A 23,755-nucleotide genomic window follows, 5' to 3' on the forward strand; every position below is an offset into this window, starting at 1 on the left:
GTGGGCTTTTATACCCAATGACATGGCTTTGATATGGAAAGTATTTGGTATGATTTTTTTAAATTCTTTGAATTTTCCCCACCTTTTCATTTGGTACTCCATAGATGGTTTAAGCTCATATGGAAATGCCACGTTCCGAATCTTTATTTCACCAACCAAAAATGGAGAGATAAGGATGAGGAAGAAATTTACAAGCGTTTTTCCTTTTAGTTTGTTTGGGTATACGGGTGGTAGAAAGCTACTCCTAGTTTAATTTGAAGCTTGGTATATTTTATTATAAACTAGTTTATTTGTATAAGTTTGATACATTTGTTGTTAATAAACCGCTTGGTCGGCCCTATAGGCGGTGGTAGCCCTTATAAAAAAACTGCAAACCATACGTTTGCGCCATAAGATCTCTTTAATGAGAATCGAACCTAAGATCTTTTTACAAGTGAAGAAGAATACTAATAGGCCTAATACTAAGTGACGATGTGATATACACTTTTGATTATATGGAAAGTTAATAACACTTGCCTTCGTAATATTAACAAAATAAAGAAAGAAAGAAAAAGAATGTAATCTATGAATTTATGTAGAAAAAGAAAGTAATAAAGAAAGAATGTGAAAGTAATTTACGGATTTATGTTGAAAATGAAAGAAATCTACGAATTTATGTAAAAAGGAAAAGTAATGATGAAAGAAAGGAAAGTAATCCACATATTTATGTGAAAAGGGTTACTGTCCACGAATTTATATGTGAAAAGCAAAAAAACAATCCAATGACATTCAAAATATGTATTGGTCACTACACACAAAAATAAAAAAATAAAAAAAAATAAAAATACAAAATTCAAATCTCCATCTCCAACCCATTTTATGAAACATCATACGATATCTCTACGTAGGCGCTTTCTTTGCTGCAGAATGTATGATCTGATATGAAACTTATTCAACATTTGGGCATTCGTACAAAGGAAATCAAGACTACTGCTTAAGAATTTAACAACAGAATTTGCATATATATAATGAATTCTTCATCCATATTGCTTTTAAGTTTCAACCATGCTCTTCATCCACCGTCTTAGACTAAGATTGTATAAACACCGAACGTAACAATATGATGTAAAACCATTTTGTGAATGACGATAAATTATGCCGAGAATAATTGAGGGAATATTGACTTGGCAATCAAGTTAATGAAATCTCTAAGACTCTCGGTACCTTAAGGAAATAAACATATTGGAGTCTTAATTACATGCGATCAATTATGGACCTTTATTAAGTAAATACAAGGAATAAGAGTCATGATGGGACTCTAATTGATTAGATCTGATTTGGGTTGATATCCTTTCCGATAATAGGGAGGAATTGGTTGAAACCCTAGCTATATTACCAAGAAACAGTCCCTGCTTCCATAACAATTGAAACTCACGAAAACTACAAGCCTATTTCGATAGTAGAGTTCATTGAGAGGTACGGGAAGTAGAAGACTACTTTTGTACAGTCAACCTACCCTTCTCATGACACCGAAAAATGTAACTCATGAGTTTTTAAAAAACTTCAATAAGGCTGTCATATCATAACAACTATCATATCATGTGGGACTAGTATAGAGTTCGGGTGGACAAAATTATAAGAATTCTCATACTTTCGTGAGAAATGTTTTATGAATGACATAGTTAACTATCCATATCTAAGTTTTTGTAAAGTGTTTGAAATTGTCATCACAATAATCTAATGTAGAAATATGACTCATTAAATTAATAATGTACACTGGCTATAATATATATAGGCTTTGACAAAATCAATATGTGGAAGGAATTCTAAATTAAATACAAATAGAATAGTACATTCTATAAATATGAGAGAATTCCGATTTAATTAATTCTACTCTAACATCCAATTAAGATGACAAATGACACATATATCCCAAAAATAGTACGTTCGATATATCCTCTAAAACCTAACTAGGTTTTGCTTCATAGTACTCTTAAGAGCGGAATGAAAAAACAACATATTTGAATGCAGCCTTTGTGTAGCACTAGTACGTGAGTGCATTTGGGTAATTATAAGGATGATGACAATTTTATTCACATGGAAAGCCAAGGAGTGACCGGAACTGTTGAGAAGTGTCCTTATCCTTTCCTGCTTAATTAAAAGTCATGAATTGTGTGCAGCTGCACGCGTACGTATGTTAACCCCCCCCCAGCAGCCACCTGCTACCCAAGAAATCAAGAAAGAAAGATCGAGTTACAACAAACTCACATGCATGAATATATTGCAATTAAGCTGTCAATAAATTATATATGTGTAGCGGGACAGCAAACTAAGCTCATCTGAGATAGCTAGCTTTGTAGATGCTGGCCACTGCACCAGCAAGAAAGGAGCTGCTGTCGTGTTTATTTGGTACTGACTTGGTACCTTTTTTTACTTTGGAGAGAGAGAGACCCGAAGCCGATACACCATTTCATGGTTTAGGGTTGCTTTTGCTAGTTACATATAGCAGTTAGAGGCGATGAATTAGTTGTGTAGCGGTATTGGGTGCAGTGTGCTCAGAGATTAGGGTTTGTACCCTTCAGATTGTTTTAGTTTAATTTTATGCCTAATTCGCTTGTAGCACTAGTACGTGAGTGCTTTTGGCTAATTATAAGGACGATGACAATTTTATGCACATGGAAAGCCAAGGAGTGACCGGAACTGTTGATCAATGCAGTGTCCTTCATCAAACGTGGTTGCCCTTGCCCTTTCCTGCTTGAAAGTCATGACTTGTGTGCAGCTTCATGCGTACGCACGTTAACCCGCCAGCAGCCACCTGCTACCCCAAAAAACCAAGAAAAGGAAAGATCGAGTTACAACTTACATGCTTGAATATATTGCAGTTAAGCTGTCAATATATTATATATGTGTAATGGACAGCAAATTAAGATCACGAAACTTATATACCACGACCTAGCTCATCTGAGAACTGCTGTCGTGTTTATCAGGTACTGACTTGGTACCTTTTAATTTACTATGGAGAAAGAGACCCTAAGCTGGTACACCATTTCATGGTGTAGGGTTGCTTTTGGATAGTTACATTATATAGCAGTTAGAGGCGATGAATTTCAAGTTGTGTAGCGGCATGTGCTCAGAGAGTAGGGTTTGAAGCCTAGTTCGCCTGTAAATTAGAGTTAAATGTGTGTAGTGAGTTCCATTTGACTCAATGTATACCGCTACACTTTTCTGTCACTTGTTGTTGCTCTTTGATGTATTTCAGAATCAGAGTGTGACAGATATATATATATATATATATATATAAACAAGTGGAATTTCATCATTTGTGCTCACAACTACGGGGAGCAACAAGTATATATAGGTGCACCACCTTGCACCATGCAATTGCAAACCATAAAAAAACCAGAACCGTGGTGAGCTGACCCCCGAACTCAGTGACTGTTCAGGGATAACTTGAGTGTTGATCTTCCGAACTTTGGTGAATGTCCATAAATGACTTGGGTGCTGCCCCTTTAAAGGTTGGAGTTGCCCTTCAATTGTTTGATAAAATTCATTAGAGAGGTGTTGCCCCCTTTACAGTATAGTTCTAATATTATTTACCTCTGGCTTGTTTGTTAATTGTGATTACAATTGTAGGTAGAAAAAAAGAACCAAGTAAAAAATTATCCAAAAATGCAAAGTAAATGAAATGGTGATCTTAGAGAATAACAAAGTTAGAGTGTTCAAGATAAGTGTGTTTTTTTTGTTAAGAATTCATATGGGAGCAGCCTTGGAACATGTTAGTTACCCACGCAAGTGAGGTGTTAATAGGTGTGCAGTATGTCTTTCCGAATGATTTCAGACCCACCAAGACTCTATGAAATAACGATATGCATGCTATTTCTGTTAAAAAAAATTGCACGATACGCACACTATTCTTATTGATCCCCCTAATATTATTTCCTGTTCCTCCATTGACACATGCATCTGAGTAGTGAGCTGTAACGGCTGATCAAGTCTATGACCGGGTCAAGAGGACCACATACATACAAATGAGGAAGTACTCATGCTGATCTCGTGTAGCAAAGTTGTGGTCGTCAATGTACCTACAACTGTACATATCCATTTACAAGACAACATCACTATCGGAATTTACAAAAATTACGATTTGAGATACTATCGTAATTTACAAAAATGAGAATTTAAATGGGAATTACAACGTAAAGAGGAAACTATACTTCTTTGGTCCACTGACCCAACTTAGAACAACCGACTCTCTATGTACTTTATACAATCAAAAGAATTTACCAACTCACAAATATGTATTCATCTAAAAAAAAAAATTCTTGCGCTTTTCCGACGAGCATGAAAGGTTCTTGGTTTTTGATTATGATTTTTAAATATAGTTTATAATTTGATGCCTTTTGTTAAACGGGACATTCCACTTTACTTTGGAATTAACTAATAATTAAAGAAAATATATTTTGGTACCAATTTTAGAGTTAGATATTGTTCATTCTTTTAACTGCTCCTAATTCGTATTTTAATTTTTTTCTTCAACCTCCATCACAAGTTTAACTGTGTTAAACTAATCTATGTTGTAAGTGCTGTATATATCAGTACTGTATATATATTAGTATGAATTTATATATCACTAATTCAATCAAAGTACCCATTAATATATCACTAATTGAAGAAGTCACGATAACTACATGGCATGCTAATGTTAGATGAAGTCAACAGTTGGATACCACCAACGTTTCTTGAGGAGTTGTGCTGTGCTTAGAAGTCTTATCTCCTTGTTTGTAGGATTTCATTTTGAATTATTATTGTAACTAAAGCTGCGTGTAATCTCTGTAGATTTCAGTTTTGTATTTTTTGAATTGTAAACTTCCTTTTAAGTAGGGTTTTCAAACCCTGTTTGTAATCTGAAAGAGATTGTAAATGTATGCACCCCACGATTGAATGGGTATGCAATTGAAGTGAAACTACCTGTGTCTCCTAGTTTTACAGCTAATCCCACATAGAAGGCCCTGCTTGATCATGAGAGTGCCACTGCAACTGAAGATTTTCTCTCTCTGGAATGCTAATCCCACGGTAAAAGTCCTTCCGATCCTACATTGAAGACGTCACGATAACTACATCGCATGCTAATCATACTTTCTTCAGGAGCTCTTTAGTAATTTCCCATCAACGAAATGATAGGCAAACGCATATATGGACACGCGTCCATCAGAGCAGAGGGGTGACGTTTTCTGTTTGTACTATAATGGCCACTTAACTGCCAATGCCATTATGCCTGCCGCCATTTTATCAGGTAAAGCGAATCCTGATTGCATTTTGCGAAAAGAAAACAAATACAGTAACATAATCTGATAATATTTTTTTTCATTTGAAAGTGAGAGATATTAAGTTTGAATCTCGTGAATAGCGAATTCGATACCGATTCAAGCTGCTCATGAATTAGTTGAACTCCTCATCGTCCTCTTAGTGTAAAAATATTGATATACTGAAAAATATGCAGCCAGTAGTAGCTGGACGCGTGTCTGTTAAATCGTAAAGTACCTTTCTCGTCCACAAAACCCGAAATAACAGCGTGTTTCATGTTGTAGGAGATTAGTTTTTCCCCATGACGGTCACGGTTTAAACCGCGCACGCATCTCCAGGCGAGGGAAGGAGCGTTTCCCGTTTCCGTTTGCTACCAAACGCAACCAGAAGTGGATGCAATGGACCACATTGGATACACCTATTTATATTTGTGACGGTTTTCTTTCGATTATGAGTTGATCAATACATATGATAATATAAAATTAATAGAGATAAATTTTGAATGGTTCTTTAAACTTACATAACGGGCATTATTGTTTTAGGTTAACGTTAACTTTTGACAGAGAATATGTTAGTATGATATATTATATATCACATGTGAGTTTTTCATATCCAGTTTTAAATATCTGTTCAATTGCCAAAGCAAAATTTAGAAGGGTGTATTCAATTTCAATTTTGAGGGATTTTAATTATTTTAATGAATCTAGGGGTATTGAATCAGGATTTTAAGTGATTTTCTAAAATTCAAAGTGTATTTAATTAGAATTTTAAGATAGTATTCACTTATGATTGTAAAAGAAGTTTATAACATTTCAAGTGTATTCAATAAGAAATTGATTTTAAAGAATTTGATAAAGTTGAGGAATTAGAGGGAATTAGAGATATTTCATAGTGTATTTTAAGCATCCATAAATCTCACCTTTTTGTAATGTATTTTAAGCATCCATAAATATCATATATTCCAATTAGATTTCGAGGGAATTGAATCAAAATTTTATATGGAATTTCTACAAATTAATTAAACTTCATAAAAATCCATTAAAGTATCTCAAATTCTCAATTGAATACACCCCCTTAGTAATTGTGAATTTTGTTAGAAGTCATGTTATTTCATGTAATCAAGTTACGAATCCTGAGTCCATTGACCAAATCAAATTTAATGAACTAATTCTGAAATTTACTCACATCACTAACACAAAAAAGGATAACTCGTACTATTTATTGGGAGATTCAAACCTTAACCATCCTAGTCTGAACCCATCGCCTTACTCTCCATTACCACTCAATTAGTTGAAAAGTATTAAACATGTTATAATAGTAGCAGGGCCATAACGTGAACTTCACAACCGTATGTATATTTGTTTGTGTATTTGTGTTTATCCTTATAAACAATTAGGGAAAACTTAATAGGGTAAAAATAAACTGAATTAGAACGTCTTCCTCCTCCTTACTCATCTATTTTCTTATATCATTCATTTGTCTTCGCTTTCTCTTTTGTGTGTGACTTTATTGTGCAACCAAGAGCTTGATGAGATGCCTTTGCTGAAAGCTTTGCTAGTGTTCAATCATACTTGACATTTTCCTGCCGTTATCCTCAATAAGCCTCTAAAAGTCACAATAATAGTCGACATCTATTGGCATGTGCCCACCAGATGCTCAACGAAAGGTTCTCAATGGAGTTTATTTAGTATACACCAAATGTTATATTCATTAATTTTTGATGTGTCATAGTATTTCGATGTGTCATGGTTTAGAAAAAGATTGGCATGTAACATTTATATTATCATTGTAGCGTTTTTAACTAATAATACAATGCTATGACACATAATCAATGTCATAATTAATTCCCCTTCTAAATTGCTCACCCCGAATAAAAAGTCTGGAGTCTGGCCGGATCACGTGTCCTTGCAGAACTTAGAGACAAAATCCCTTAGCCAGTTTGTCCCTCTCAACAAATTACCTGAAAAGTAATAGCCGTTTCAACAAAATCAATCTCAAAACAGATTAGCATTTCATCATTTTAGACATCTCTAAAGGAGATATCAAATATAAAACATCAAAATGATATTTAATAATTTATATGGCAATTTGACAGTGTGTACAATTTGTTGCTCCCACCAAATATGCTAAATAAGAATGTCATTTTGTAATTTTTTTCATCTCTTCGTGAGGTCTAATTATTAAAACAATTAATCAAATACTTCATACACACAATAACGTTTATTATGAATTGCATCGAACCTATTAAAAAAATCATTATATCATTTTGACAGTAGTGTAAAAAATGACGCCAAAGGGCTTTACCTTCAATTGATTCAGCTCTACACTTGGTTACAAAAACCTTTACTGTCATTTTTTATTGTTATATATCTATACAACAGTTTTGACATCTCTTTTGTAGATGTTCACACAAAATACCGGCTCCACATATGCTCAAAGGCATCAATCTCTCTCCCCACTTTGCCAGCGTGGCATCGACAGAGAGAGAGTTGCAAACCAGCAAGGCCCTCCTTTACTGATACCACACAACGGATTGGGGTATAACGCCGTTAAACAGTTTTAACGGCCACGTCCCCCTCGTTTCTCTCTCGTGTTTTTAGGAGCCTGGTCCAAGTCCGTCCGGTTTTCTATTTCTCTTCCGTTCGCCCTGAAGAAAACAGAAGAATCCACTAAACCCAAAAAAAAAAAAAAAAAAAAAAAAAAAAACCCCAAAATCCTTCTCTTTCGCTTTCTCTCTGGCGAGAGGGCTCCGCATCTCGCCGGAGAATTCCATAGATTCCGATGACCGGCGGAGCTGAAAGAGCAGGAGAGGGAGGAGAAAACGTGCAGCAAAGAGAATGAACAAGGCATAAAGACAAGAAGAGAAAAAAAAAAGGTTAACGTGCAATGCAGGGAAAAAGAGCATCAAAGAAGCTTAAGAGGATCTTACACGGCACAGATGCCTAGATGATCCCTTCTCCAATCCCCTTGCCTTATGCCGTAATTTATTCCTTTTTTTATATCCTCCTCGTCTCTCCCTCCACCTCCTCTGCATCTTCGTTTTAAATTCCCCTCTCGTTCTCTCCTCCTTCCATCTCTGGCTTTCTCTCTCTTTGTTCCTCTGTCTGGTCCGGACTCCAATTGCGATTTCAACGTCCGAGTTTGGCTGTTCGTCGTTTGATTGGCGTTGTCGGCAGCTGAGCAGCTCGGACTTCGATTTTGCAATCTGCAACTTCACAGGTGAGCTGAATTCCTCCTTCAATTTTCGCCTGAGTGATTTAAATTTCCTTTTTTTGTTGTTGTTGTTTAATTATTGTTGTTCGTGATCTCGCTGATCTTCGTGTGAATTGCTTGCGGATTTGGTACTAAATGAATTGTGTGATTGTTTTGGATTCGGTATTTACGATAGAATTGCATTTCTATCTTTCTTTTTATTAAATGCGGTTTGAATTTCTCTGAATTCGTCATAATTGAGCTGCATTTGTTCGAGATCTTGAGCTCATTCCACTTGTAGACTGTTTTCCCCTTGAATTCCAGCTCATAAATTCACCCAAACTCGTACTTCGGAGAAGCGTAATCGAAATTGTCAAAGTGTGTTGTGATTTTTGGCGTGCCATAATTTTTTTTAAATGCTGGAAGGAGAATTCTGAATAGGTATCTAGACGTGGCTGCTGGAGATGCAGCTTCGTTTTATTTTTATTTTTATTTTTTTGAAATATTTTTGGTTTGTGCAGTATAATTTTCGTCATGCCATCTGAGATAATGGACCTCAAGGGTTTGTCCTCCTCGTCGTTCTTCTCCGATGAAGTAAGGAATCAACAATTGTGCATCCTTCTGTTCCTATCTGCAGTAAAATTGAGTGAATTCGCAGTTTTATCATATTAACGAGGTTTTATTAATTCGTTTTTACTGTTTAGTTCTAGTCTTATTTATTCTATGTATTGAAAACTTTGGCAGAGGCAGGGTGGGTTTTGGAAGTCAGATCACTTGCCTGATAATCATGGTCAGTACCATCAATCTATAACTGCTGCCTTACCATTTTGGCCCACAACTTGCATACTTTTGCAGTCTTGCCCTTTAATTCTTATCAAACTTGTTGCTAAACCATTCACTAGAAACCCTTCGGTTAGAGGCTGTTAATGATTAATTGTGAGAAATATTTTGTTTTTGGTGACCACTAACTACCATATATTGTTGAACTAAGAGTCTAAGATGTCATCGCAATTAATCCACAGCTGCGACAAATTACCTGACAGTTATAACCTGTCAAGAAGTTTCCATTACTGCTTTATATTACCATTTCAGTACAGAATTTTCCACTTGTGTTCATACTGAAAGTAATTTTGTGCCATCAGCTCTAGTAATCATCTTAGGTACCTATCCAGTAACTGGATCTACCTTGAGTTTTTCAGAAGTTATTCTTACCTTCCCTGAAAAGAGATGGAGGATATGGATATGTGGTGTTGAGAGGGATTTTAATGTGAGGGTATGTTTTATTGTTAAGTGAAATAGTTCCGAATTTCGAGTAGGCGATAGGAGGAGCACGACCTGATGGTGTCGATCCACATGATGAAATGTATGATTGCAGTGATATATATAAGGAGTGGAGGAATAAATGAGAGGATGATTGCAGTAACAATTTGCTATTGAGCTAGTTAGTTGAAGATCTACAATGTTGATTGAATTCCATCTGAGATTCTGGGTGTGGATAATATTAATTTCATAACCTTTTGCCTCTTCGGAAACATCTTTCTCCCATGAATCTAATATTATGGATTAGAAGAGTCCATGTTTTCACTCTTGCTAACGCATTTAAAATTTTTCATGTTCATGCCTAATAGCCTATAATTAAATAGGGTGTCACATAGTGCGCCCTCAATGCTAAGTTCGGTCACAACTAATAACTCAAGTTCTATTGGGATAATTCATGAGTAATTATATAGTAATTCGTGAATTAATAACAAATGTATGAATTAGAGCTGTCAGCCCCCTTTTGTACCTGGAAAAAAGAAGTGTATTTGTTATGCCCTTTCATTCTGACAATTGAGTTTTGCTTCTAATCTTGTGAACAGCCAGCAAGAAGTCACTTGCTTCATCATCTCTGGAGACGTGTCAGACAGTGAATTCTCTGGACCATCCCAAATTTTTCATAATGCAAGACCAGAAAGTGCATCCCGGCTTCAATAAACAGGCAGTGGGAGCAGAGAGAGCCTTAAGTCATTCCTTGAATTTGTCGAGAACCATGAACCATGATTCAGGAGCAAGATCTAATGTAAATGTTGAGACAGCATCTTATTTTGGAGAAGGTGGTAAAGTCAATATGATGGGAGCTCAGTATGAGAGTAGCCTTTTTTCAAGTTCATTGTCGGAGCTATTTAGTAGGAAGTGTAAGTCCTCTGACTTCAGTATTCCTTGCGTGCAGTTCTGTTTCCAATGCCAGCTAATGTGCTTGAACCTTAAATGAAGTCTTATTCAAATTTCTTAGTGACTAATGTGTTCTATGCTGTAGTTGTTTTGGTAGCTTCAGTTTCATTGCACATTTGCTACATGATTTTTGTTGAATTTCAGATGCAGTGAGATTATTGTCAAACAATATGGCCATTCCGCTGATATCCACTCTGTTCTAGGCTGTAGTTTCTTTGATTGATTCAGTTTTGTTGCTTATTTTCTATGTGATTTTTGTTGAAAATGAAAATCTTCTGATGCAGTAAGATTATCGTCGAACAATACACTACATGGCCATTCTGTTGATACTGTTGCCCCCCACTATGATGAAGAGGAAGCTTTTGAATCCCTTGAAGAAATTGAGGCCCAAACCATCGGAAATCTTCTCCCAAATGATGACGAGTTGCTTTCTGGAGTTACCGATGGGCTTGACTATTCGGTCCAACTGAGTGCTAGGGATAATATGGAGGAGTTGGACCTTTTTAGCAGTGTTGGAGGGATGGATTTGGGAGATGACGGTTTGGCAACTGGATTAAGGGACTCTGAGTATGCTGTAGAAGTTTCTAATGGTCTGTCGTGCAATGGTTCAGTAGTGGGAGAACACCCTTATGGTGAACACCCTTCCCGGACTTTGTTTGTGAGAAATATAAACAGTAACATTGAAGATTCTGAGTTGAGAACCCTGTTTGAGGTATGCTAGACGTCTTAGTTGTGGGATTCGTATTCATTTTCAGCATTACATGTTCTTTGGGCCATTGAGTACTGAAATTTTGATAACTCGAATATGCAGCAATATGGAGATATTTGCACTCTTTATACAGCCTGCAAGCATCGCGGTTTTGTTATGATATCCTATTATGACATTAGAGCAGCTCGTAATGCGATGAAATCACTGCAGAATAAACCATTGAGGCGCCGCAAGCTTGACATACATTACTCAATTCCAAAGGTGAGTACCCACGATGTTATCCCTCTAGATATCGATATAACTTTGTTATTTTACCGGGCATGTGGTTGCTTTGAGAGGGTCAGTATTTTTCGTGATTATTGTTATACAGTTGGATTTATATTGGTAGTCTATACATCGCTTTATTTGGGTTATCTCTTGTCAGGACAACCCTTCTGAGAAAGATGTTAATCAGGGAACTCTTGTTGTATTCAACCTGGATTCTTCTGTTTCAAATGATGAATTACGCCAGGTTTTTGGTGTCTATGGAGAAATCAAAGAGGTGAGTATTTCATGCCGTTTCTTGTAGTTGTGCATGGCAAAAGCATAAGCTCTAATGCGTTGTCATTCTTGAACCTGGATTGCAGATCCGTGAAACCCCAAACAGAAGTCATAACAAATTTATTGAATTTTATGACATTAGAGCTGCAGACGCTGCTCTTAATGCCTTAAACAAGAGTGATATTGCCGGGAAGCAAATTAAGCTTGAGCCAAGCCGTCCTGGAGGTGCAAGACGGAGGTATTGTCCCAGAACAATTACTTTGCCTTCATTGCTTGAATTTATTTTCTGCGTTTTTTTTACTCAAGCTGTGTTTGAAAATTACTAATCTCTTATAATCTGGTAATTATTATTTTTCACTGCAGCTTGGAGCTACAGTTATCTTCAGATTTTTTAGAGCAAGATGAATGTGGCCTATATCTGCAGCAGACTAGCCCTTCTGACTCTATCATTGGATTTTCTGGTAAAGTATTTGTCTAAAAAACCCTCGTCGAATCTAGTTTAGAAGCACAGATTCTCTTTATTAGGTCTCATAAAGAGTCGTTAACAGGACCAGTTCCACATGGATCAGTTACGTCCAGTTGCACAGATAATGGAACTATCATGGCTGTACACGCTGCAGCACAAGCTGCGTCCCTTGAAAATGCATTCCACTATGGGGTCTCTTCTAGTGTTCCTAACAGCTTACCTTCTGTTCTGAGAGCTGAATCTGTTGGGAATCAGTCTGGCTTTGTTGAGTCTGTCCATTCACCAGGCTCGCTGAAATTTGACATCCATGGCTTGCCAGCTTCCCATCCTCATTCACTTCCAGAGTATCATGATGGTTTAACTAACTCAGTCAACTGCAGTTCACCGGGCAATGTATCTATCAATGCCAGACCAACAGAAAGAATTGATAACAGGCACTTCCCCAGAGTAAGCTCCAATGGGCACTCATTTGAACTAAATGAAGGTGGTAAGTGAACGATTAACAAACTACGCACTTCTTTAATTTTCTCCAGTTTGATATCTTTTCTTATCTTGATCCTCTGTTTTTGCTCTCTTCCTCAGTTTTTGGCTCTGCCGGCAATGTTAACTGCCCTATTCCTGGACATCATTACGCATGGAACAACTCCTATCACCCTCAGCCTCCTGGAATGATATGGCCAAACTCACCATCATTTGTCAATGGACTTTCTTCAGCTCATCCCTTTTCTGCAGTCCATCCCCCAACGCGGGTTCATGGACTTCCTAGAGCACCATCTCATATGTTAAACCCAGGTTTGCCCATGCATAACCATCATGTGGGGTCAGCACCAGTGGTTAATCCTTCTCTGTGGGACAGACGACAATCATATGGAGGGGAATCCCCCGAGGCATCTGGGTTTCATCCAGGCTCTCTTGGAAATATGAGAATCTCAAATAACGCACCACACTCAATGGAATTTGTTTCTCATAACATGTTTCCTCAGGTTGGTGGAAACAGCATGGACCTGCCAATTGCTCACAAAAATGCAGGACTGCAGCAAGCCCATCATCAGAGGTGCATGATGTTTCCTGGAAGAGGCCAGATGATTCCCATCATGAGTGCATTTGATCTGCCTGCTGAGCGTACAAGAAGTCGTAGAAATGAAGGCATGGTTAATCAGGGAGACAATAAGAAACAGTATGAACTGGATGTTGACCGCATTATGCAAAGAGAAGACAACCGAACAACACTTATGATAAAGAACATTCCCAACAAGTAAGTAATTCTGAATAGAAAGAAAGTTCATTGTTAATGGCTCCTTTTATTACTTTCTTGGCTCTTAAATAATTCTCGGATCAATGTGTTTGAATGATGATAGGTATACTTCAAAGATGCTATTGGCTGCGATTGATGAACGCCATCGAGGAACTTACGATTTCATTTATCTGCCAATTGATTTTAAGGCAAGTGACGTTCTGTGTGGATTATTTCCTGTGATATTGTGGCAGATATATAATCTCACACTTGTAGCTGTATGATGAACATGGTCTTCATATCTGTTGCAGAACAAATGCAATGTGGGCTATGCGTTCATCAATATGACTGATCCTCGAATGATCGTTCCATTTTATCAGGTTTGTTTTCTGTAAAGCTTTAAAATAATAAAACGCATATGCAAATTGAAGCTAAAAAGAATGTCCAATTGTTGCAGTCATTCAACGGGAAGAAATGGGAGAAGTTCAACAGTGAGAAGGTGGCATCACTCGCATATGCTCGAATTCAAGGAAAAGCTGCTCTGATTGCACATTTCCAGAATTCAAGCTTGATGAATGAGGATAAGCGATGCCGTCCCATTCTCTTCAACACTGATGGCCCAAATGCCGGTGATCAGGTACGCGGATGGTGAAATTCAAAATGGAAATGCAAAATTTTAAAAGATATCCAAATAAGAACAAGCGGATAACAGTTATTAACGCAAGATGGAGAGATTACATGCTGACAGTTCCTGACCAACAGGTGCCCTTCCCAATGGGGGTTAATGTTCGCACAAGACCGGGAAAAATTCGAGCAGTCACCCATGAGGAGAGCTATGTAGGGAGTCCACCAAGTTTTGGAGACGAAGAGCATTCTTGCAATGGAGAGACATCTGCAGGTTCCCGTTCTGCTAAGGAGTCAGACTAAGCGCCACATATTTTCCCGGGCACTAACCTTACAGTACAGAAGATTCTAATTTCCTTCCACCCGAATCTTCGGTGATGCATATTTAGGGTGGCTAAAGAGAGGGCCAAGGAAAGATCTTGCGGTGTTTCTTACAAGCCCGTTTAAACCTTAGAGGACAAATGCTTAGCCAATGCTAAGCGATTTTCCAGGTTTTTTTCACCATTTTTCTTTGAATTCCGAAACAGTCAGCACAAAAGACGAAAAGAAGGAGCATCGGCTGGAGCTTCGAAATTTTGGATGATCTTAAGAGTAATTACTTAAAGAGAAACAAAAATATAATTTATGTACAGGAGTTTCTGAGCAGGAAGAAGAGACTGTAAACTGCGGTTCGATGAGGTTAATAACTGCTCCATTTTGTAATTTTTTTTCTTCTGGTTTATGTTTTATTTAGTTCTTTGGGGGAACGCATTTGTAACTATTAAGACATCATAAGAGCGTTAATTTTTTTTTTTTTTGAATAATTAAACTCGTTGTATAGATTCTGTGCTCAAATAATGTGTGGCTGGATTCCATGGGATGCATAGCTTCATGTAATTGATCGGAAACCGCCAATCACTCATCGACAGCCACCCGCTCGTACATTATGGTAATGGGTTGTGGCTCGATATGAACTTTCTACATTAACGAGCCGAAGTACTCAGATTGCGTGGAATTGAGTACTTCGGCTTGTAAATCTCTCCGGAACACTTAATCGTCTACTTTCACTTATTTATTTTCAAAATATTTTCGTCGCAAGAAATTGACTTGGATACAGCATATACCGTAAAACTTGACCAAAAACTAAGACCTTGAATTAAATTTATAGGACATAAAGTTGACTTAATGACCCTAAGCATGCGCATGAATGAAGTAACAACCATTACAGAAATCAAAGCACAAATTGCAAACATCCATTACAGAAGCAACAGCCACTTTTTAAATTGCAATTTCTTATCGATGGCACAGTCCTAAACCGATTTCCCTTTTTTTTTTTTCAGGCAATGTTGTGTTCCTGGTCTCACTCACTTTCAACAGTTCAGAGCAAAGTTACATTCTCCAACTAAATGAGAGCCCTTGAACATATGCAAGATGTACTTACAGGAACATGTGAGAGCATCACTTCGGGTAGAGAAGATCGTAGTGGCCTGGGCGATATAGCAAGGTAATAAAGGGAGTCACTTTCTCAGAGCCCTCACTAGCTTTTGGAGCATCGCTTCCAGCAGGAACGAAATCATGATGATTCACGCTAACACCACCATTATCACATGAGCTACGGTCTAGGTACACCACACGGATTGGCACGCCAAGTGCATCTGACAGGGCAGTGATGTGCACATGGTCACTTTCTTCACCCATTGGCTCCACGGATGACTTGCAAAACTAGTAAGAAAAATCACATATGAGAAACACATCACTATATCTTACATAATATATGATTTAATCATTTTCATATTCTTTCTCAAGAAACTTTGCGCAGTACCTTGAATTGAATAATTTGGTCAACCACTAAAGAACAAATAAAATCATTGGTTGAAAAGTTTTCATTGAACAAACCTGCTCTACAGTTGCATTGGTCAATCCGAATATAAAAGGTTCAAAAAACTCTGAGCGTTTCCGTATTTCGCCAGAGGTAACAAATCTGAAAAACATCACAACTAACCAACCAAATGTGTCAGGTAATTGTAGCGGGATAAAACAGCACACTAAGAACTGTTTCATTTATAGCCACTCACCATAGTCAGATACTGACTGATCTCGGCTCCTACGTATGAGCTCATCATGACTGTAAGAAATAACAAATCATGCTGATTACAGTTAGGCACACAACTCAAAACTAGCATCAAACTACTTTCAATATTTAATAGTCAACAAAAAGCCACGTAAAGGAACTATCCACACCTTATGGATTCTTCATTTCCTTGAAGAACACTGTCCAGCTGCTCAAGGAATAACTGAAATGTTTCCAGGAATTTGAGATCATAGTTTTTTTTGTTTTTTTACAAGTGGATATTCATGATATTATAAATTCAGGCCAAGTTTATGGACAGGAAAAAGATCGGAAGGAAACTAACTGGAACAATATGGTGACTGACATACTAACTGGAACAAATCCTTATTTCCTGAAATTGACATGAAGACCCCCACGTCGACCAAATAACTATATGTAAGAAAGTGAATATCTCATTTTCTTTAAAAGCATAGATGTATCATCATTCTTGAATCTTGCCTGACCAACTTACACATGACAGGACGACACCAGATTCTAGATGGTTTTATCACCCCTCAATGGATGAAATTCTTTGGTAGCTTTCGTATATTTTGAGCATCAAACCATAGAACCATGGGCCTATGAGTTAGCTATGCATGGTTGTCCAACTTGATTCTATGTGATCAGATTTATGTGAATGCCGAGGCCTTTAAAATTCTATTATATTTGGGCTACAACTGCTCTGGAAAATCGGGTAGTAAAATATGTGATTCCCTGCTGATATTCTCTAAATGCATGAAATATATGGTGCATATATATCAGCTATCATGTGACTTCCAATAGTTGATCATACAAAAAACTTATTCATCTGCAAAGCGTCAAGCCATGTCCAAATCCAAAAGGCTTACACATAAAACCAGTGGCTTTACTGAATATCACATATGCATTTGGAATAGAAGAAGAGAAATGAATAAACCAACAATACGGTGTAAAAGTGAAAGTAGGGAGTTACCGCAAAAAAATCCTCAAAAGTAAAGTCTGTGTAACCCAAGCTTTGAAGTGTTTTTCTGCACTGTTCAACATTGGCCTTGATACGGTCAACTTCACTTTGATCTTGTGATTCCAAAATATGCTCCTATTTGGACAGCTAAAAAATTTATTAACAGCTAAGAGACCAGAATACATACTTGCGTCACGCTTACAGGTACACCCTACATATAAAAAAATGAATGCAGTTCCAAGGGACATACAAGGTAAGAAAACATAAAGCTTCGGAAGAAGCAGTTCCCATCTCCTCTTGTTCGCCGAATAGCAGCATATTGTTCACCGAGAACCTGCATAAAGGGTAGTTACAATTTGTTCCATAAGAACCTAATATCATAAAGAATGGAAGGACAAACTAGAGAGCAGACGACAATTAGCAAACCTTTATTTTCTCCAACAAGATAGCGCTGCCTGATTGATATTCAGATGCCAGCGATGAGAGTGGTTCCTGCACATTTAACACACAACAAAAGGTTCAAAACCCGGTTGCATAACATTGAATGTTAACAAAGTCTAGACTTTTGAGTATTGCCTTGTCCCCAAGAAAGGGAATTTTCTCAGCCTCCTCTGCTCGAATCGCCGAGTGCTGCTGCATGATATCTTGGTCCCCAAAATTTGCCCACTCATCAAACTCGGGTGTTGCAACCGATGCTGCAGACTCCACTTCCCCATCCACTTGGACCCCATCATGATTCTGCATTCTCTATTCACACACAAAAACAAGCAACAAACAACACTCACATTCAAACAAATCCGTAACCTAATTCCTCCATCACTTCCTTTATCCAAAATTCAACATAATTGAACACCCAATACTATCAAGATTCCAATACCAACCAAAAGTTCCAATTTTTTTTCAGAATACTGAAAATTTGTTAGTCCAAATCAATTGATCAAAAACAAAAATTAAAGAAAGAAACCGGGTTCTCATGATTTGTGGCTACAACCCAATAAAACCCAAGAATCTACTGGCGGACAGCAATTGAAATTTGCGGTAAAGAAGTAAAATTGAGGTGAATACAAAGAAGCTGACATGTCAGAGTGTAGGGGCATACCTAGGGGGTGAAACGGCTTCGTGAAGCCTGGGTGTGCGATCGAATTGGAAAATGGGAGTAGAGTGGCAGCCGTCTGCTTCTTCTCTGGTTTACCTTGAAGATTGACGAAGCAAAAGGGAATTGGAAAAACGCTTCGCGGTGGAGTCCAGCAAGCGTGTTCGGTTGATTGACGTTTTCTTTCTGTTTGGATGTCAGTTTTTGTACTTGCGACCGGTTTTTCCCTTTTTTTACTCTTTTTTTTTCGCTCATTCACTTCACCACATCAAATTTGCATGCTTCAATTTCATTTCCAACTCATCCAATTCACGCATGAAATAAACAAATATCGTTATAAAGTAAAATTTGTTGTGAAATCGATGACATTCGCAGTTAGGTATAAGGTAAATAAGAGATAGTATTTACAAAAGTTTGATAATTGTGTCAACGTCTTCAGGGCTGCAATAATATTTTTTTAATTATCTAAAATAATACAAGTATAAAATAACTCTTAGTACTTTCTCTCATCCTCTCTAATCTTGGTATAGCTAACTTGTATTTTTTTTCTTCTCAATTCCCTTCTGTCTCTCTCTCCTCTTCTCTTGCCGTGCATATCTCCTCTCTTGCTTGAATGGTTGTTTTATAGGCAAAATGTATTTCAACCTAACAAACTTACCAAACCATTTTATTTGACAATTTTATAAAGATACGGATCATTCTTTTAGACCAAATAATAGATAAAAAGACACAAGAGTATTCATATTTACAACAAAATCGTACACCCTTTAACTAAAGTACCAAAAATTTTCTTTGCCCAAAAGGTCACAATTGGTAGGATATACGGTTATTGTCACTTCAACCTTCAGGTACTGTAGTTTAAATATTGTTAAATTTATTTGCATGGTTTTATTGGAGGCAAATTGTCTGCTATCCTTTTCCCATACCCTTCCTATACTCTTCTATTTGTGCGGTCAAGGTTAAGCCACGTCAATATTTTATATTCCTATTACTTTTTGTTTTATTATCTCTATTAAAAATTTAATATAAAATGTTAGCGTGGTTTAACTGTGATCGCACAAATAGGAGGGGATGGAAAGGGCATAGGAAAGGGAGGGCAGACAATCTGCCTCCGGTTTTATTAGTACTAGTTTTGCTCAAATGTGCAAGTAGGGGTGGGCACCGTGCGGTTCGATGCGGTTCCATCCCTAAACTGGAACCAGAACTGGAAAATATCAACGGTTTGGTTCGGTTTGGTGTGGTTGTGCTTAAATTTATTACTAGAATTGTATGGTTCGGTCTACTCCGATTCCGGTTCGATTCTTGCCGGTTTACGGTTCCGAATACTAAGCGTAAATGAAGACAATATAACATTTGATAGTAGCCTTGCTCAATTATTAAAATTGAGTTGGAAGACAGATACCAAAGAACAAATATACAGTAAAACTGATTAAGTGGGAACATACAAGTAGCAAAACCAAAAGATGTAAAAAATCTCAAGTATAAAAGGAAGGAGCACACCAATAAAACATAAAAACCCAGGGCATACACATGGAAGAAGCATTGCACCTCATTTCAACAATTATCTGTATCAATAAGCCCAAATGATATAAGCTAAGGAGCATGCCAACTACAAATTAAAAAAGGGAAATTTTATTTAAATTCATCTAACTTATTTTTACACCCAACTTACTCTTTGCACACATTTAATTTTTAACTAAACTATTAATATCTTTTTAAACCCAAATTTAATACCCAATATACTCCTATAAACCCAATTCAATATGTGAATTTATTTTTACACCCATTTGATTTTTAGAAGTTTGGCGAAGAAAGAAACCACCCTGAGGACGAGGACGTTGTTCTTGTTTGTGAGCTTCCTTTTGCAGTTCAGAGGAATGATTGGGTGGTGACAGTACGCCATCACGAGGACAATGCAAGTGGAGGTACCGAGGAAGTCTCTGTGGAGATAGAAGCTTGGAAGTCTCTGTGGTGACAGTACACCATCCGTCAGGGTTCCAGACCCCAGAGCTGTAGAATTACATGACAAAGGAAGAGATCGATCGTTTGCCAAAGTACAAGTTCCGCAAGATACCTGATTTTGACAAAGTTAATGGTGAGATCCAATAATCTTTTGGAGGAGTAATGACTGAATGCGACACTACTACACCTACCGAACATGTTCTCTCCCCAGAGGATGCTGTAAGTTCCATGATACATTCTTGATATCTTTTTACTAGAAAGTTCCATAAAATAGTTAATTGTTTTTAATGGCATGCTGAAATAGGTTTTTGTATTACCAACTGGAATTCATACATGTACTTGTTCAGCAATTGAGCCTTTCAAGTCATGTGTATGAAGATCCGGGGCACCAGATCCGAGGTTTCAGTTTCTCATTGCCAAATTAACCCTACACCAAATCACTAAGTGTGCTTATTATGTGAGTTGTGTTAATCTTAGGAATGTTGCATTTGCCTTTGTGCCTACGAAGATGGAACTGAACTGCGTGAACTTCCTTGCTATCACCACTTCCACTGCACCTGCATATATGATGGTGATTTTTACCACTTGTAAAACAAAGGGTTAAACCATAGAAAATTCTTGCAAGAGAACAAGTGTTGTAGTATAGAATGACTCAAGCAAGGTCAATCTCCTCAGGGACCGGTATAAACAATTTATGAGCTTTTGTGTATTTAACTTAGTTAACTCTAAGAACTACACTAATTCAATGAAACTAAATACTACTGTACGTGACTTAAACAAACATCTAAAAAGGGAAATGGCTTATAGAAATAATGATTTAACTAAACAAAACAAGTACATGAGGAAATTCAAGATAAAATAAATGATTGAAGAAAAATAGATTGACAATATGCTAGAGTTCAACCTTTACCAACAACACTCCTACGAAGATCTTCCAATTGCTTAAGTAATCGAAAACACATATGCTTCGAAGGTTGGGTTTTCCTTGTGTATGTTTTACTTGTGACATTCAAGTTAAAACGCATACCACTACATGCAATTTATCCATGACATTTGGATTAAATATAAACATGATTGATTCATTAATTTTGATGAAAATCCTTTTGTTAAACCAGGTAATCCCTAAGAGTATGATATTTACCTTAGGAGAAATTACAATCCTCAATCACAAAAAGCATAACCAATTTTAACGTGACATTCGTTCAAAATTGCATCCAATGACTTTTCTAAGCATCCTAATGGTGATCAATCATCAAGACACATAGATAGTTTAATTTAGAGATTGAAAATATCAAAGCAAGCATGTAACAACACTTAAGCAATTGAAAGAGAAATCTACGTAATCATGTTGCGGCTCATGGCCTCACTCTAGCAAAAGGAAATTAGTTATACATAATTATTTGAATACATAAGAAATTATCCATGAAGAATCAAAGAAAGAGACAACCTTTTTTTTTACAAGGAAGTTATCTCTTGAGCTCTCCGATCCTCTTGGAGCTGCGGCATCCCTTCTGCTTTCTGCTATGTTGCTCGATGCAACTCTGTCCGTTCTCCTCTTCTTCTTTGCCCTCCCTCATTTTACTCTCTGCCGTGTGTTGCCTTAAACAAAAGGCAATGATTTTTCGAAGCACCAAGGCCAGAAATGGAAGGCCATCATTGTTGTCCCCCTTCTTTACCTTATTTTATTAGACAAAGGAATAAATAGCCGTGTGTTCCACTTTCCTCCTCCAAAAGCTTCTGTTTTTATAATGCTACAAAGGCCAAATGAGTAGGATTGAAAACCCCATTGTCTGCCGAGTGATGATGACAAAGTAAAGCACAAAACAAGTGCCTTTACTTTCTTATTTTTATTAGCCAAATGGAGTGGGCAAATTTGGCCATAACGTTTAGTAGACCAAAAGTCCTTAGATTTCAATGAATGAGATGTCCTTAGAAAGCTTGAAAGGTCAGCTTCAAAAGCTAAGAAGGAAGTTTCCTCAATTTAGGCTTTAATTATGTACTTATCTCTTGTGCAACCTTCAGAGGTCCAAACTGCCTTGTCAGCACACTGACCTGTCTTCATTCTTAAGCTGGGAACAATTGGCTGGGAATTTTGAGCTGAAAATTTGATATGATCATCTTCGATCTATTGTGAATCAGCTCCAACTAGAATCACTAAAAAATCCAACGTTTGCATACTTTTCCACCAAACTCAATCTTGCTGCTCCTAGAAACATAAAATGGAAAAACTCATAAATACTCAAAACTTCCAACTAAACTAGACAAGAAAAGAAATATAAAAAGGGGAAAATATATAGTATAAATATTGGTTCATCAAAATACCTCCAAACTTACATTTTTGCTAGTCTTCTAGCAAAACAAAACACAAAACAAAACAAAACTACTCAACTAAGACTTGACTCAACAACTTAGCAGCTAACTTCTCAATTCGATTTCATATATAAGTTCCAACCATGCAATACACTACCAAGAAGTAAGTAACATGTGCTCAATACATCATCCAATAGTTAACTAGATTTCCTTCAAACAAAACTTGAAATGTCATGTGTGAGCTAGTCTAGTCAATGCAATTCCAAGCTCCCTTAAATCATCATATGCAAACATGTAAGCTTCTCACAAGACATAAGCTCATTCACTCATATGTTTCACTCAAGTATCTCATTGTACATGCCGCCATATGCTTGCATATCCACCTAACTCGCTATCAATATTTAAGTAATACCTTAGATCAATAGGACTTTATTACGGTTGTAATGGGGCTAAAGGTGATAGGATAATGAAAGAAAGGATATGGAAATCAAAAATTTTGAGAAAGTACACTTTGGTAGTTTTCCAACACCTCAATATCACACCACCTCAAATTGAAAGCAAAATAATAAAACCTCGAGCACCTGTTACTCCTCAAATTCAACTTCAAAAGGAAATTTATACTCTGCAGACACATTTTCAACAAATCAACACTCTCCAAAAAAAAAAAATTTCATTTTTTTAATTTTAATTTTTTAGTTTAATTTAACAACACTTGCTCCATCCATCTTTCTACATAAATGAAACCTCCAAGAGCACAACCCATGTAATACTTTCTCAAAACAATAAGGAATCGCTTTTTGTGTATAGGCTCAACTCCAATATCGGAGCAAGGTAAAGAGATGTGTCTAACAAAGAAATAGCTTAGTTAAAGGCTCAACGGGCTACTACGGATAAACATAGCATATAAGGTAGGCACGAAAGGCTCAAACGATCCAAAGATGGCCTATATCACTTCCAAGTTATTACATGAATTGATTAATGAATCGAGAAGTATAAAGCAAGTTCTAGAGATACATGTACAATGAAATCATACGCATAAGAAGGAATGAGATTGATGCATAATGGTTCAATCATGTAAAGGCTCAAAAGCTCACAAGGTTTA

At 37.0% G+C, this 23,755-nt stretch overlaps 2 protein-coding genes across 4 annotated transcripts; one reads left to right on the forward strand and one right to left on the reverse strand.

Moving 5' to 3' along the window:
• Positions 1-7,923: 7,923 nt before the first annotated feature.
• On the forward strand, positions 7,924-15,118 carry LOC126596358 (protein MEI2-like 4). Of its 3 annotated transcripts, none has more exons than XM_050262914.1 (15): positions 7,924-8,502; positions 8,997-9,069; positions 9,220-9,265; positions 10,335-10,649; positions 10,971-11,398; positions 11,498-11,656; positions 11,820-11,936; positions 12,022-12,173; positions 12,299-12,396; positions 12,472-12,888; positions 12,984-13,656; positions 13,760-13,844; positions 13,947-14,015; positions 14,093-14,272; positions 14,398-15,118. In XM_050262914.1, exons 2-15 carry the CDS (start codon positions 9,010-9,012, stop codon positions 14,560-14,562), a joined length of 2,964 nt encoding a protein of 987 aa, XP_050118871.1. In that variant the 5' UTR covers positions 7,924-8,502; positions 8,997-9,009; the 3' UTR covers positions 14,563-15,118. The 3 variants fall into 3 exon arrangements, with proteins under 3 accessions (XP_050118871.1, XP_050118872.1, XP_050118873.1); XM_050262915.1 differs by having other exon boundaries at positions 12,484-12,888; XM_050262916.1 differs by having other exon boundaries at positions 12,505-12,888.
• A 252-nt stretch (positions 15,119-15,370) lies between these two features.
• On the reverse strand, positions 15,371-18,584 carry LOC126596359 (OVARIAN TUMOR DOMAIN-containing deubiquitinating enzyme 1-like). The gene is made up of 9 exons (XM_050262917.1): positions 18,388-18,584; positions 17,865-18,035; positions 17,715-17,780; positions 17,539-17,622; positions 17,301-17,423; positions 16,480-16,532; positions 16,314-16,363; positions 16,135-16,235; positions 15,371-15,960 (listed from the first exon to the last, which is right to left on the reverse strand). The coding sequence occupies exons 2-9, from the start codon at positions 18,030-18,032 to the stop codon at positions 15,697-15,699; spliced, it is 909 nt and encodes a 302-aa protein (XP_050118874.1). The 5' UTR covers positions 18,033-18,035; positions 18,388-18,584; the 3' UTR covers positions 15,371-15,696.
• Between the last annotated feature and the right edge of the window lie 5,171 nt (positions 18,585-23,755).

Source organism: Malus sylvestris, chromosome 13 (genome assembly GCF_916048215.2).
Source record: "Malus sylvestris chromosome 13, drMalSylv7.2, whole genome shotgun sequence".
NCBI lineage: Eukaryota > Viridiplantae > Streptophyta > Magnoliopsida > Rosales > Rosaceae > Malus > Malus sylvestris.